Consider the following 14,697-nt stretch of genomic DNA (forward strand, 5'->3'; position numbering starts at 1 on the left):
TTCCGTCCACACAGACTGCTTGTCACCTTGCTCCCAGCTGGAAATGCTTCTCAAAGGGGAGAAAGGACTATAATAAGAAGGGGCCGACGCCAAGTCACCCAAGTCACCCCCCTCCCCCAATCCCTGGCTGTTGCATTCATTGTGCCTGAAGAGACAAAGGAAGCAGCTGTTGGACTCCGGGGGAAGGGTACTTACCTAAAGAGTTTGGTCAGTAAGACTTCTGAAAGCATGTGGTAAGAAAACTTTGCTTTGAATCTAATAGAGTTTGTTAACTTAGATACCAGTAAGCATTTTACCATTATTTTTCTTGTAACCGCTTTTGACTTTATGCCTCATTACTTGTATTCACTTAAAATCTCTCTCTTTGTAATTAATACACTTTTTTGTATCTAATCCAGTATGCTTAAATTGAAGTGTCCGGGTAGCTCCATTTGGGGTAACAAGTTGTGGCATATTATTCCCTTAAAGAACTAATGGACTCAGTATATTTGTACTGTCCAGCAGAGGGCTGGGTAGTACAGGACATAGGTTTCTGGGTGAAAATTTGGGACTGAGAGTGTGTTGGGGTCACCCTGTAATAATCATTAAGGCTGGTAAGAGCCAAGGTATGGCTGGATGGCTGCAGCACATACAGGCATAGCTTGGAATGACTTACAAGCTAGAGGCTGTGAGCAGTCCAGGTTGGAAGCTGCAGCAAGGCATTGTAAAGGGCACCCCAGATTACAGGGCGGGGTGACACAGCTACTCATTGGTCTGGATTGTACCCTGGTGTGTTGTAAACTCCCAGAAACTGGTGCAGTAATCTACTCCCAGCATGTAGTTCCTGCCATTAAAAGTGAATTTGTCTGTTCCAACATTTTTGCAGGGTTTGATTGGGATTTCTTGAGGCGGTATACAATCTCCTTCTGTTGTTGATCATTATACTCTTTGCACACATCTCACTGTTTCATATATGCTCTCAATTAGGCCCCCCTATCTGGCCCGTAGATACACCCCCAGGTTTGTCTCAGGCATGCTTCTATCCCCAAGTGTGAAGTGTGTATCTGTCTCATGATATCTCTTAAATCTACAGGGATTACTGCTCAGTCCCCTTTAAATTGAACCCCATCTTGCACACACAGTTTATCCCTCACTTGGTAGTAAAGAGATGCCTCCTTTGGCGCCTGCTCCTTGTGATCCAGCCAAACCTCAAGTATGAAATGTTTTACCGCCTGTATCACCCTTCCTGTTGGGTTCTGTATTAGATTGCCTGGAGCCTCCCATCAGAGATGAGAAGGTATTGTAGCATGTTGACAGATGGCTCGGTGGAACAGCAGACAGAGTCTGTGGTGTACTCTACAAGGTAAGCCATGCTCAGGGTATCTGCCACCAGCAGTGACTATCCTGGGCAGTACCTTATCCTCACCCCATCGTGCTGGAGTCTGCTTGTGATCAGACTACACATCCACCTAGTGCCCAAAGGCAAGCTGATGGAATAAGTTCCATTCCAAAAAGCACAGCCAGTAGCTCCCTTTCTGTATCTATCAGGGCTCATCCAGACAATGCAATGGGCTTCTGGCTTTGCATCAGTGTGTCAGGGCAGTCAGGACCAAGGGTGAGAATCCACATCCGGCTTCAGGGTCTGGGTCAAAAGGCAAAGTGCAAATCAAGCTGAGATCAAAGCCAGGAGTTCAGGAGCAGGAATGGCCAAGGCAGCTACAGAAGATCCACACCGTTGCCTGGACACTTCCTGGAATGACCCTTAGGTTTATATAGGGCAAAGAGCCAATCAGGAGCCATGAGGCTGCTGCCTGTCAGACCCCTTGAGGGGGGACTTCCCATGGTCTGTGTCCACAGTGGATTGTGAGCAGGGGAGCGCAAGCTGGTTAAATTGCTGTATTATGATCAAATCCATGGCTTGCACTGTCCTGCTGCCCATGGTGGCTGAAACTCCTGTGTATGAACTACTATAAATTCTAAGTGATAACATCTCTTGCACAATAAAGCCATTCTGAGGTCAGTGGCAAATGCAGACTGTTAATAAGAAACCCATGATACATTACCAGCACTGGGTCACATTTCTCCAGTCTAATGTTAATGCTTATCAGTGTTGCTGGGACTACATTTCAGCTGACTCCACAATCCAGCTAGAATTGAATTGGTCGTTGATCTAATAGCAGTTGCAAATAAGCAGTTGAATGGCCGGGTGCCTTCTTCTGCAGTGCATGTTCAATGAGAGTCTCTGGATCTGCTAAAGTGACACTGCATTTACCCTCCTCTTCATTGGACGTCTCTAGTTACCTGAGTTACTGCATGTACTGCTGCATTTTCCTTCCTGGGGTAGCTGCAGCATTGGGACATAAAGTGGTTCTATTTCTAATGCCTTTTGCACAATTGCCCAGAGGGTGGGCATTTTTCTTTACACCTTTCATGTTGTTTTCCACAGTATGTACACTGCATTCTTAGTCAGTCTCTCTCTGTCCTGCTTCCTGGGTTCCTTTAGCTTGAGCCTGTGTACTTGTTTTGCACTAGTGGCTGTTATTGTTATGACTGTTGAGCAGACATTGTTGTCTAGGAGACATTTCTCTAGGGTTAGAGCTGTCTCTTGTAACAATCTCTCCTGTAAGCTGGATTCACGTGTCCCGCAAATGATCCTGTCTTTAATTAGGGAATCTTCAATATCTCCAAAGTTACACATAGATGCCTGAATGATCAGTTCTGTAAAGTAAGTATCTATTCTCTCTCCTACTTCTTGGTCTCAGGTAAAAACAGAGTATCTCTGTACTGGTTTATTCTGTCCAAGGTCACCCATTAAACACTCTTATCAACTGTTCTAGTGTTTTCAGCATTATTCCTGGCATCCAATTCTTGTCCTTCCCTTCAATTATATCTCTATACAGGAACGCCTCACTTAACGTTGTAGTTATGTTCCTGAAAAATGCGACTTTAAGTGAAATGATGTTAAGCGAAGCCAATTTCCCCATAAGACTTAATGTAAATGAGGAGGTTAGGTTCCAGGGAATTTTTTTTCACCAAACAAAAGACTATATATATATATATACACACACACACACACACACACACACATAGTATAAGTTTTAAACAAACAATTTAATATTGGTACACAGTGATGATGATTATGAAGCTTGGTTGAGGTGGAGGAGTCAGAGGGTGGGATATTTCCCAGGGAATGCCTTACTGCTAAATGATGAACTAGCAGTTGGCTGAGCCCTCAAGGGTTAACTCTCACACTCTACAAGGCAGCAGGAAAGGAGGGAGGGCAGTCAGAGACAGAGACAAACACCTTGTGTGTGTTTGATAGAGATGTGCATTTTCCCTTTAAGTATGAAGAGTGGGGTCAGAAGTATACTGCCTTGTTAATTAGATCAGCAAGCTGAGACCCAACCGCAGCTCCCTCCGTCCGTGCCCCCCCTGCTCTATGGAAGATGGGGTAAGCGGGGTGCAGGAGCAGGGGGGAGGGGGGCACCCTGACATTAGGCCTCCTCTCCTTTCCCCCCCCCACAGGGCCGGTGCAACCACTAGGCGAACTAGGTGGTTGCCTAGGGCGCCAAGTGGTTGGGGGTGGCCAAAAGTGCGCTCCGGGGAGGCAGTGGAGCGGAGGTGAGCTGGGGCAGGGGGACGTGGGGAGGTAACGGGGGGGGGGAGCAAGTAACGGGGGGGGGCAGCGCAGAGGAAACGCTCCCCGCCCCAGCTCACCTCTGCTCCGCCTCCTCCCCTGAGCACACCGCCCCACTCTGCTTCTCTCCCTCCCAGGCTGGTGGCGCCAAACAGCTGATTGGCACCACGAGCCTGGGAGGTGGGAGAAATGGAGCGGCGGCAGCATGCTTGGGGAGGAGGCGGAGCAGAGGTGAGCTGGGGCGGGGAGCTGCTGCACGGCTCCCCGGGCCAAGGGGGTGGGGGGCAGTTGCCGCACGGCTCCCTGGGCCAAGGGGAGGGAGGGGGCAGCGGGGAGCTGCCGCACAGCTCCCCGGGCCGAGGGGAGTGGAGGGGTGGTGGCTGAGAGCTGCCTCAGGGCGGGGAGCTGCCGCGGGGGGGTGCCTCCGGGTGGAGGGGGGGGTAGGGAGCTGCCGCAGGGCTCCCGGGGTGGAGGGGTGGGCGCAAGGTGGAAGTTTCACCAAAGTGAAACATCCTTGCACCTGCCCTGCCCACACAGCAAGCAGGAGTCTCAGGGAGCAGCTCCAAGGAAGAGGGCAGGAGCAGCACATGGCAGTGTGTGGAGGGACAGCTGAACTGCTGGCAATTGATAGCCTGCTGGGCGGCTGTTGCACAGGGAACTTAGGGGAGTGGGGAGCTGATAGGGAGGCTGCCAGTCCACCCTGGTTCCAAGCCCCCACCAGCTAGCTCCAATGGGCTGCTCTTCCTGCAAGTGTAAGGGGACTGTTGCCCCCTTATAACATTCAGTGGGGGTGTTTTAGTTGCTAGCTCCCAGTACTAAAAAGGGGCAAGGGTCGATGTGGAATCAGGATCCTGAGACTGACAGCCCCCAGGAACAATGGGGAGAGGCCAATGCTCCAGGTCAGCCTGAATGACAGGGTGAGCAGGCTAATCAGGGAGTCAGGAGGCGAGGGAGGTCCCATCCTCCGTGTGAGCTGGATTTGCCTGGGTCAGTCAGAGTGGGGCCGAGCTAAGGAGAAAGCAGGGGCCCAAGCTAAGCTGGGGAGCAGAGCTGTGCCAGTTCCAGAGGGACCAGAAAAGCAGCCCACGAAGCAGGTCAGTGCTGGGAGCAGAGTCACAGAAGCAGCCTGCAGAGCAGACCTGTCCTGGGAGCAGAGCTGCAGCAACCAGAGGCAGAGGGGCCAAAGAAGCAGCCCAGGGAGCTGGAGGCAGAGCAGCAGCAGTGCAGAGACAGAGTGGTGGAGCTGGGGCTGGAGTAGTCTGGAGCTGGGTGCGGTGAGCAGCTGGGGAGAGCGAGGGGGACCCTGGGCAGCGGGCCCAGCACAGGGAGATGCCTCAGCCAAGAGGCTCTGCAGGCCAGGCTTGGATCGTAACCCCAACAGGGTGGGGGCGACACTGAGAAGAAGGGTCCTACCACTTAGAGCCTGAGAGTGTGTGGCCACCACCAGAGCAAGTGTCCAACCACAGCATCCCTGCAGCACAGCCAGGGCCGGAGAAGGAGGCCTGGAACTTAAAAGGAACAGACTGTGAACTGCCCTGACATTCCAGAGACACTGTTTGTGATGTTCCCTGCCACAGAGCGGGGTGATGTGTTTCCTTTAACCTTTCCCATTTTTCCTTATTCTTTTTAAAATTAATTGTTGATTAAATAACTTGCATTTGCTTTAACTTGTATGTAATGGTCAGTGGGTCAGAGAAGTGCCCAGTGCAGAGAGAGTACCCCGGAGTGGGGACACCCTAGCCCCTGTCCTAGGTGACCACAGCAGGGTTGGGGGTCGAGCCCCCCAGGAATCCTGGGCCCAGCGTTGTTGGGGTTACGAGGACTCTTCCAGACAGGAGAGTGGAAGGGGAGTCCTCAAGGGCAGGGAGGCCACTGGGTAAAGGAAGTGGGAGCGAGGACTCAAATCCTTTCGCTCGCCCACTTCACCAGGGTAGTGCAGAAGCAAGAAAGTTCCCCACAATAGCGGGACTATTCCCCCGCTTACACAAGCAGTGGACAAAGCAGGTGGCTACCAAACGACGTTATAAGGGAGCATTGCACATCTTTAAATGAGCATGTTCCCTAAGTGATCAGCAACGTAACAACAAAACAACGTTAACCGGGACGACTTTAAGTGAGGAGTTCCTGTACTCTTTACCTTCATTTTCTCATCTTTATCACGCACAGTCAGCTATATATACAGACAAAGTTCTTGCTTCCTTTGCTTCCATGTTCGTGCAAGGCTTTTCCCCCCTGGAAAATCAGCATTCCTGTTGGTCTCAGTCCCTCATTCCTGCCTGTTTGCTGTTTCCAAATACCGCTTTGTTTGCTTGTTAATCATACGCTTTTCCTTTCTGTAGGTCTCATCAGACTAACCACTGCCACTATATTTCATGTACTGTGTACTGGATAACATCATGAAAAGACTTTGCACTTTTAAAACTAAGCTGGCGCTTTATTAAGAACTATTTACACGGATGCTTGAGCTGCAGCTAACATACTATCCATGTGCACATATACTGACTTCTGGGTGCCTCCTCTGAACTCTTCCCTCCTGCATTCTGAACTTCTCTCTCCATGTTCCATGCAGGTTGCTACAGAGGAGAAGCATGAGGTGTGAGCTGAATGCGGAAGGGAAGATGGCAGAGCAAAACTGGATGGGTGAGTGCAAGCAATCTGGGTAATATTTTTTGTGCAGCCCAAAAAATCTGATTCCTCTCAATTTGCCAGATGGGTGTTTACATAGAGAAAAAAAATCAGGCAAGATTTTCAGTATTTTTGCATTAGAATATCTATGAATGAATAAAATACTTACTCCGTCATGTTTTTGTTCTTCTCTTCTTTTCCTTTTCTGCTTTTCCTTTTATCTACCCTTTGTTCTCATGTATCTTGCAAAAATCTTTTGCCCTTTCAGTGTCTTTTCCTGCATTCTAACTTTTCTGAAGAGTTAATAGTCCATTCTCTCTCTTTTAGTTCTCTGTGTTCTCTCCCTTCTTTGTCATGGTCTCTCAATATTTTTCTTTCTCTCTCCACCACATTCTCTTTACTTCCCTCTGCTCTGTCTTTCCCTCTGTCTGTCATTGCTTTCACTGCTTTCTCTTTTGTCTCCTTCTCCAGTCTCTTACGCACTCCCTCCCCTACTCACTCTATCCTCTATTGTCTCCACTCACTCTGCCATGCTTTTACACACATATATATACAAACCTGCTGCCTCTCTGTCTCAGAAGAGAGGACGTCCAATTTTCCCTCACCCTCCAGCAAGGAGATGGGGACCATGATTTTAATTCTCCAGGTCAAGTTTTGTTTCTTTTTACCTTCAATATTCTCTCCCCCAACCTCAAGTCTTTTTTTATGTCTCATCAAGGGAATGGGCCGGATGACTTTCTCCTCCCTGCCCCAAGACAAGAGAGGGGCTGCACTTCTGAGGTAGGTGTAGGAAGGATTTGGGAGATTGGCCAGCCAGAATTAGGGCTGAACTGGTCTGCAAAGAGGTAAGAGCAGAGTAGCTTTAACTGCAGGCAGGAAGGAGCTCAGCTGGGCTGCCTACTGTACTCGATAAAAAGTTCTGTGGTCCCTCAGCACCACAACACTTCCTTAGATTAGCTTGTATGGGCATGTGCTGACCTGGCCACCTGTTAGTATTACGGGAAAAAATCAGGGGTAGATCTATCTCATTTTCTCTAGAGGTGTAGGAAACCTGTGAAATGACAATATCAGACAAACAGATGAATTACTAATGCTGGTTTAAAAGTAATAAGGTGAACACACAGGAAAATCAGGAGTTCTTCCTCCTCTCCAGTTGGTCAAACACTGGCTTCTTTTTGACTTGTCTCACACCCCTCACTGTTGGTCCAAAGGAAGTCCCAAAGGTTTCCCAAACTCTTCATTTTGGATACTACCATTTCTCCCCCCACTTTATTATTTTCGTTAAATGGCCATGCTACTGATCTAAGCTCGAGGGCAAAAGGCTTTTGCCAATGCCATAGAATAACTCACCAGAAGATGCCTGTAGTGAATATATCTGTGAAGCAATGTCCACCCTTTTCACATAAGAATAAGGATAAGATTTTTTGACCAGAGAGTGAGAGACAAGTCGCTTCTGAAACTGTACTTGTCCCATTGCACCAATCATCAGGCCTTAGGTCAACATGCGTGAATAACTGATAAGGCCCCCAATAGGTGTATGCATCACACAACCTCTGTCCTCCAGCAAATAACATAAATAAGAATAGTACATTATGCTTAGTCATAGTAAAAATGAGACGCTAAAGACATGATGCATAGAGCAATGAAATAAAATGAGGCTACCTTTCAACTGTCATCATGCACCCAATAAAGAAATAAAGATGGCATAAAAAAGTAATGAAGAGGTGTGCCTTGTTTTCATCGATGTCATAGATGAAATATTTTAGAATCATAGCAGGTTTAGATAAATATTTCTAGGGCTGTGTTTCACACTGAGGTTATCTTATCTGAATTGGTCACAAAATCTGTTTCTCTGTTCATATTGGGACAACAAAGAGGTGGAAAGAGATTTTTATTCCAGAAACTTTCTCTCTCGTTTCTGTTAGATTATAACATTTTATAATCCTCTTGCTAGAAGATTGTTTCCCAAATTAAATTACTACATTGCTTTGTCCATTTTTGCTTTGGATGACTCAGAACAATAGGGGACATCACCATTTCCTGTATGAGACATTTTGAGAGTCTAATGAACGTGCACTAGGCAGTGTTTCCTGACATTCAACCTAAATTTTCATTTGTTTTATTTTGACCCATGACTCCTACTTGTATCTCTGCTACTATGCTGAAAACTTCTCTCTCTCTTTGGTGTTCATCACTGTTCACTTTCTAATACTTGTAAGCAGTTGTCCTCTTCTACATCATTGCTTTGCCAAGCTCTTGATAGACAGAAGAAAAGATGGATAGCATGCATGCTTGTCAAAGTAATGACTAAGGGCATGTCTTCATTACCATGCTAAATCGCCGCCGCTGCCATTAATGCAGTGGCACTGATTTAGTGGGTATGGTGAAGATGCACTAAGTTGATGGGAGAGCACTCTCCCATCGATGTTTGTAATCCACCTCAACAAGAGGCAGAAGCCATGTCGATGGGAGAGTGTCTCCCGTTGACATAGCATAGTGTAGATACTCCTGTAAATTGATTTAAGATATGCCAGATTGAATTACATAACTTAACCTACTTCATTTAGATTGATGTACAGCTTAGTTTAGACCAGGCCTAAGAGTAAGTTCCAGAGAGAGAAAGACTAACATCTTGCTGGGCCACAGTGTATTGCCTTTGAAGATTTTAACCACTATATTGCATTATAAGCTCATATTTAATTTGCTGTTCACTAGCACTATATTCTACTCTCTTCTTCCATTGAAGATGTATATTTTGGATAATTTTCCCCCAGAGAAGTGTTAGCTTGCATTTTTTCCGTGGTAAATCCTTTTTTGTGTGTATGATAACACCCATTGTTTCATATTCTCTGTGTATATAAATCTCCCCACTGTATTTTCCAATGAATGCATCCGATGAAGTGAGCTTTAGCTCACGAAAGCTTATGCTCAAATAAATTTGTTAGTCTCTAAGGTCCCACAAGTCCTCCTTTTCTTTTTTGTTGTAATTCTAACATCTCTAGTTCCCTTTATACTATTTCTCACTACCCAATACCTCCTAATTTATCATCATCTGCCACTTAAAACAATGTGTGGTTTATCCTGACTCTTCCAGTTTATTAATAGTGATGCTCAATAAAACCAGACCTAAACCCAACTACTATAGCACCTCCTGGTCATCACTTGCTCCCTTCAAGTTCATATATTGCTATTTACCATTACTTTTTGCTCAGTCTTTCAGTTAATTTTCATTCCATGCAATAGATGTCATATTCAATCTAATGGCAATTAATTTTTCATGGATGATTCTGAGAGGTACACTGTAGCAATTGCTTAGCTGAAGCCTACATATATTAAATCTCCCTAAATTTTCTCCATCCATTAATTTGGTAATTTGAGAAAAAATAATCAGGTTTCCCTGGCATGATTTGCACTAGGCTTTATAGGCCTTCAAATTCTAATTCTAAGTTTTTTTAACTGAGTTAACTTTTGTCATTTGCATACATTAATACTTATTTCACTTCTTACCCTCCTGCTTCTAAAAAAGGAAAATTATAAATACACTTTTCATTAATCTATTTGTTTTGCAGCACAGAGCAATGTACATCTAATGACATGTGAATATGGATTACTAATTTAGAGTAAGTGCTATCATTTCCAGGGGTGTACTTTAATTAAAGGGACCAGTCCTAGTCTTCAGTTTATGTTTTTACAAATAGCCACTGGATGTTTATCATTAGGATTGACAAATCAGGAAAAATAAATCTGTTATACTAAAATGTTAAAAGTAAAGAAATTAAAGGTTGCCATACAGGTATCTATGATTCTATGATTATTAAAAATAATTGGTTCTTACCATTGTTGCCTTACAGACTATTCTACCCTCTCTCCCCCAATAGAACATACACAGGTTTATTATTATAGGGTTGCTCATGAACATGGAGCTGCTATTTTTTAAATACACAAAAAACACACTGACAGTTTTAGTTTTGGGGCAAAAATAAACAACCATTGTACATCAGTTTTTCAATGAAGGAAAAATTTAGGTCAAATGGCCTAGCAAACTTGGCAGTGTACTTTTAAGTTTTGATAAATTCACATTTGTTCTGATTTTGATCTCCTTAATTTAACTAACACATCTGGGTTATACTTAAACCTTGCAGTGCTATGGGTTGGGACCCTTAGGGCATGTCTACACTGTAATAAAACACCCATGGCTAGCCCATGTCAGCTGACTTGGGCTCGCGGGGCTTGGGCTACGTAACTATAAAATTGCAGTGTAGACATTCCAGCCTGAGCCCGAACGTCTACACTGCAATTTTATAACCCTGCAATCTGAGCCCCGTAAGCCCAAGTCAGCTGACACGGGCCCGCGGAGGAAGTCTTATTGCAGTTAGACATACCCTAAGAACTTGCAGGCAACCATCATGCAAACTATTAAATGCTAAAAGGGCCTGGGATGCCTTGGAGAGTGTGTTACACTTATACAGAGAGGGAGATTTTGACATATGCTTACAGCCTCAAAACGCAGAAAAGGATGTACAATAAATGGTTACCTTTTGCCTACAGTACTTATTATATATGCACATTTTTCCTCCCAGAACAAACCATTTCCAATCCAGTACACAAGGATAAGTAGTTCCCATCATTTAGAACTGTTCACATACATTTTTGTAATTGTACAGACTTTCTAGACTTACCTCCTCTATGGATAATCAAAGAAGTTTCACTTCCAACAGGACATTCTTTAAGTATATCCACTACTTCTGCATGGCTCAGGTTCTGTACATTCTGCTGGTTGATCTCAACAATGAGGTCACCTTCACACAAACCAGGACATCCCTGAATGTCTAGAATTTGCTTCACCCTCTGTCCTGTAGGACTGTCTGCTATAGTGAAGCCAAAGCCCTGGGCCCCTTTCACAATGGTTAAGGTCATGAGTTCAGCTTGGGTGGCCCCAGAAGAAGCCATTGATACATTATCATCATGAACAGGTGGTGGGAATGTGCTATCAAGCTGACTATCTGCTGGAATGGAGTGCAAGGGATGTGGTGGTCGATCTGTTACATCTGGAACAGATTGAGAGGTCCTAGAAATGTATTCCAAATAAGTTTCATAGTTATGTCTTCCATTTACCACTACCGGAGGCCTCTCCATTACTGCAAGTGGTGGCACCATGCTGTTGGCAGGATCTTCAGGATCAAAGGGCAAAGGGTATCCACGACATAGCACCAGGTTGACACTCTGACCAATAGGAACTGACTGGAAGAGTTTGACTACATCTGCGTGAGTATGCCCAAGGACACAAACTTCATTAATATAGACAATGACATCACCTAGAAAGAGAAAAAAATAGTGATGACATGAGAAAACTTCAATTCCTATTGACACAAAAGGAATGGAATTTATTTATGAGATCAGACATAGGAAATCACAATTCTACTAAAAAGTAAAATCAATTAGAGCAATATTCAGATCGGCCAAAGGTGATACCAGGCTGCAATTTGTCTGCCTACAAAGATAAATAAGGTAGTTCAATGCTGAAATAATTATAACAGAGCAACAGCTCTACTATAATTAAGGTTCAGACTAAAGGGTTTTGTCTAAATCTCAGCTCGTCTGAGTGCTCTGAAATCTACATGGTTATTCAGATTGCCTTAAAAATTAGGTGGTGTAAGGTTCTATTAGTGATCCAAAGCTGGGAACATTTGACCAAAGGAATAGGGAGATACAGTCCCAACCCCCTTTCTTAAAGCTGAGTGATTCTGGCAACCTTTTTTGGCTCCCAGATGGAAATCAAACCGGGGCTCAGATCACTGCACCAGAGTCCCAGCACTCAAAGTTACCCCAACAGAGCTCATGGCTTCCACCAGCCCTTTGAAGGAAAATCAAAATGTTATTTCAAAAAGATTGTGCTTCCCCAGTTAGGCCTGTTGTAAATCTCACATTCTTAATATCACACCTAATGAATTATACTGAGCATGTGCAGAGAGTCTGGCCAGCTATCTGGAAAACTATGTTTTCAGCCTAAGACCTGAGACACTCTGGGGGCGTGGCACAGTCATTGAATCTGAGCATCACCCCCGGTATTGAGAGTTCAAATTCTACCTAGAGCAGAAATCTGAAGTAAAACAAAACAAAACAAAAAGCAGGGATATTACTCCAATCTGATTCTGTCAAGGGGGGAAATGTAATATTGGCACCGCTGAAGGTGCTGAAATTATTCTTTTTAAAAGAAAAGAAATTACACAAGTAAATGTTTGCTGGGAGGGGAGGATGATTAGAGGAGGAAGAGTAGGTGGGAATAGGAGGAGAAGGGTTGGGGATCAGGGATGATGAGGGCTAGCAGGTGGGGTAGGACACAGGGAAAGGAGACGGGAAGGGGTGAGTGATGGGAACAGGGGCAGAATATGGGCAGGGGCACCTGTCAACTCCACATTTCCCTCCTGGGTGTATGCCATGGCAGTTCACACATCACATAGCTATTGTTTCAGGCTGTATTCATCTCCATCAGGTACTCTTTTTCAGAGATGAATCTTATTTAGATGAATAGGCCACTTAATATCTCTTAAAATCTGCAACCATGAAGTGTGAACCAACTCTGGGAAGAAATCTGAGAATGAACTGTAAACATCTGGGAAAAATCTTCCTCTCTCAAGGTTTTTATATATTTATTATTCATTTTGGCTAAATGTAATCTGAGTACAGCAGAATATTCAGAAGGTGCTGAAACTATTTTTGAAAAGCAAATAAATTACACATGCAAATGCTCACTGGGACGGGAGGGATGATTGGGGTGCAAGAGTAGGTGGTAATAGGAGAAGAGAGGCTTGGATCTGCAGCGAGGGATGGAAAATATTATGGAGAGGGGGATAAATGGGAATGGGCGGTAGGGAAGGGAAGAGGGGCGGGGGGGGCTCAAATAAGAAGGAGGGTTTAGGGGGAGTGCAGAAGAGAAGATGGGAGGGGTTGGGATAGCAGAGAAGTTTAGGGGTCTGCGTGCTGGGATCTGTAGGGCTCTCAGCTCCTCTCCCGGTCCACTGTGTGCTCTGGAGGACCCTGCTCCTCAGGCAGTGTCTAAGCCCCACTCCTACCCCTCCATGTGAGCTGGGATCTGAAGGTAATGCAAATTTATACATCTAAAATCCAGAAAATGAATAGTTACATATCACCCCATGTGCAGGGTTGAGATCAGGGACTGGCCAGGGGTGTGTGGGAGAGGCCCAGTTTGGAGGAGGGGCAGACTGTGTGGATCTGAGGCATGGCTGGGGAAGCCTGGCTGAAGCAGGGGCAAGAGTCCCAGCTGGAGGTTAGTTAGTGTTGGGAGTGAAAGTCTGTGCTCAGTGTGCAGGCCTCTGGTAAACTGCTGCCTGGATATGTGTATGCTGCTGCAGGGGGCAGGAGACAGCAAGGAACAACTTACATGTTAATGGCTCTTACAGTGCCAACTAATGGCTTAATGGGCAGGGAGGGGGAGCTGGAAATGTTGGTGGGGTGGGGAGAGTGGTGCTACATGTGGCAGAGAATGGAGAAGGAGAGAGACCTACCAGTCTTCTCTCACCTGCGGAAAGTTACTGTAACTGCCGTACTATAAACCTGCCAAGGGCTTGGGACACAGACCATGGATGGTTTTACAGTAACAGCCGTGTTAGTCTGTATTCGCAAAAAGAAAAGGAGTACTTGTGGCACCTTAGAGACTAACCAATTTATTTGAGCATGAGCTTTTGTGAGCTATAGCTCACTTCATCGGATGAAATTTCTCTCACCAGCCCTGTAAGCAACTACACGCTGCAAACATTTCAAAGGACAACCATGATCTCTACTCCACTATAACAAAATGTACAGGAGGAGGGAGGGGCACAGAGGAAATTCTATAAGCAACCATGTGGCCTAGTGGAAAAACCACTGGACTGGGACTATTCCTAGCTGTGCCACTGGCATCCTGGGTGGCCTTGGGGAAGTCATTTAACCTCTCTCTGCCTCAGTTTCCCCTTTGTACAGTGGGGATGATGATGTAAAGTTCTTTGAGATCTAACTAATAAAAAACACTATATAAAAGCTAGCTCTTTTAATTATTAGCTAACCACAGCAGCACATCAGCTGAAAACCTGAGTGAGGATTACAACTGTCTAAATGAACACCAACAGCTAACAACAAATATTTCCTGCTTAAGTAATTAGGAAATTAAATGGCATAAAACTTGTTATCACAGAGTTAAGGTTGCTGGTGATAGCTTGTACCCTTCCAGAATGTCACGGTTATAAAACTCAAACTTCTGAAAACCAGGAAATACAGAGTTTAAGGTAAATGCCCATACAATCTTAACTCTGCCCTCTTTGAATGATGCCCCAGTACACCCAGAACAATCCCACTCTGCCTTTTCACTAAAGTGGTCAAGTGTCACCTACGCTTCCCCTACGCTCTAACACTGAGCCTACGGCCCCAACAGAATACCACACTTACCTCAGACCTATTTA

The 14,697-nt window shown here is 45.2% G+C and overlaps 1 protein-coding gene across 30 annotated transcripts in view; it reads right to left on the minus strand.

Moving 5' to 3' along the window:
• MAGI2 (membrane associated guanylate kinase, WW and PDZ domain containing 2) overlaps positions 1 to 14,697 on the minus strand; it is a 1,127,025-nt gene that overhangs the window by 164,507 nt on the left and 947,821 nt on the right. For 29 of the 30 annotated variants that reach the window (XM_037889230.2, XM_043552267.1, XM_043552288.1 and 26 more), the window contains one exon: positions 10,921 to 11,556. The exons of the other annotated variant lie outside the window; for it this stretch is intronic. In XM_037889230.2, the coding sequence (XP_037745158.1) occupies positions 10,921 to 11,556 (636 nt within the window). The remainder of the gene's footprint in view (positions 1 to 10,920; positions 11,557 to 14,697) is intronic. 30 annotated transcript variants of the gene reach the window in all.

This window comes from Chelonia mydas, chromosome 1, assembly GCF_015237465.2.
Source record: "Chelonia mydas isolate rCheMyd1 chromosome 1, rCheMyd1.pri.v2, whole genome shotgun sequence".
In the NCBI taxonomy this organism is placed as follows: Eukaryota; Metazoa; Chordata; order Testudines; family Cheloniidae; genus Chelonia; species Chelonia mydas.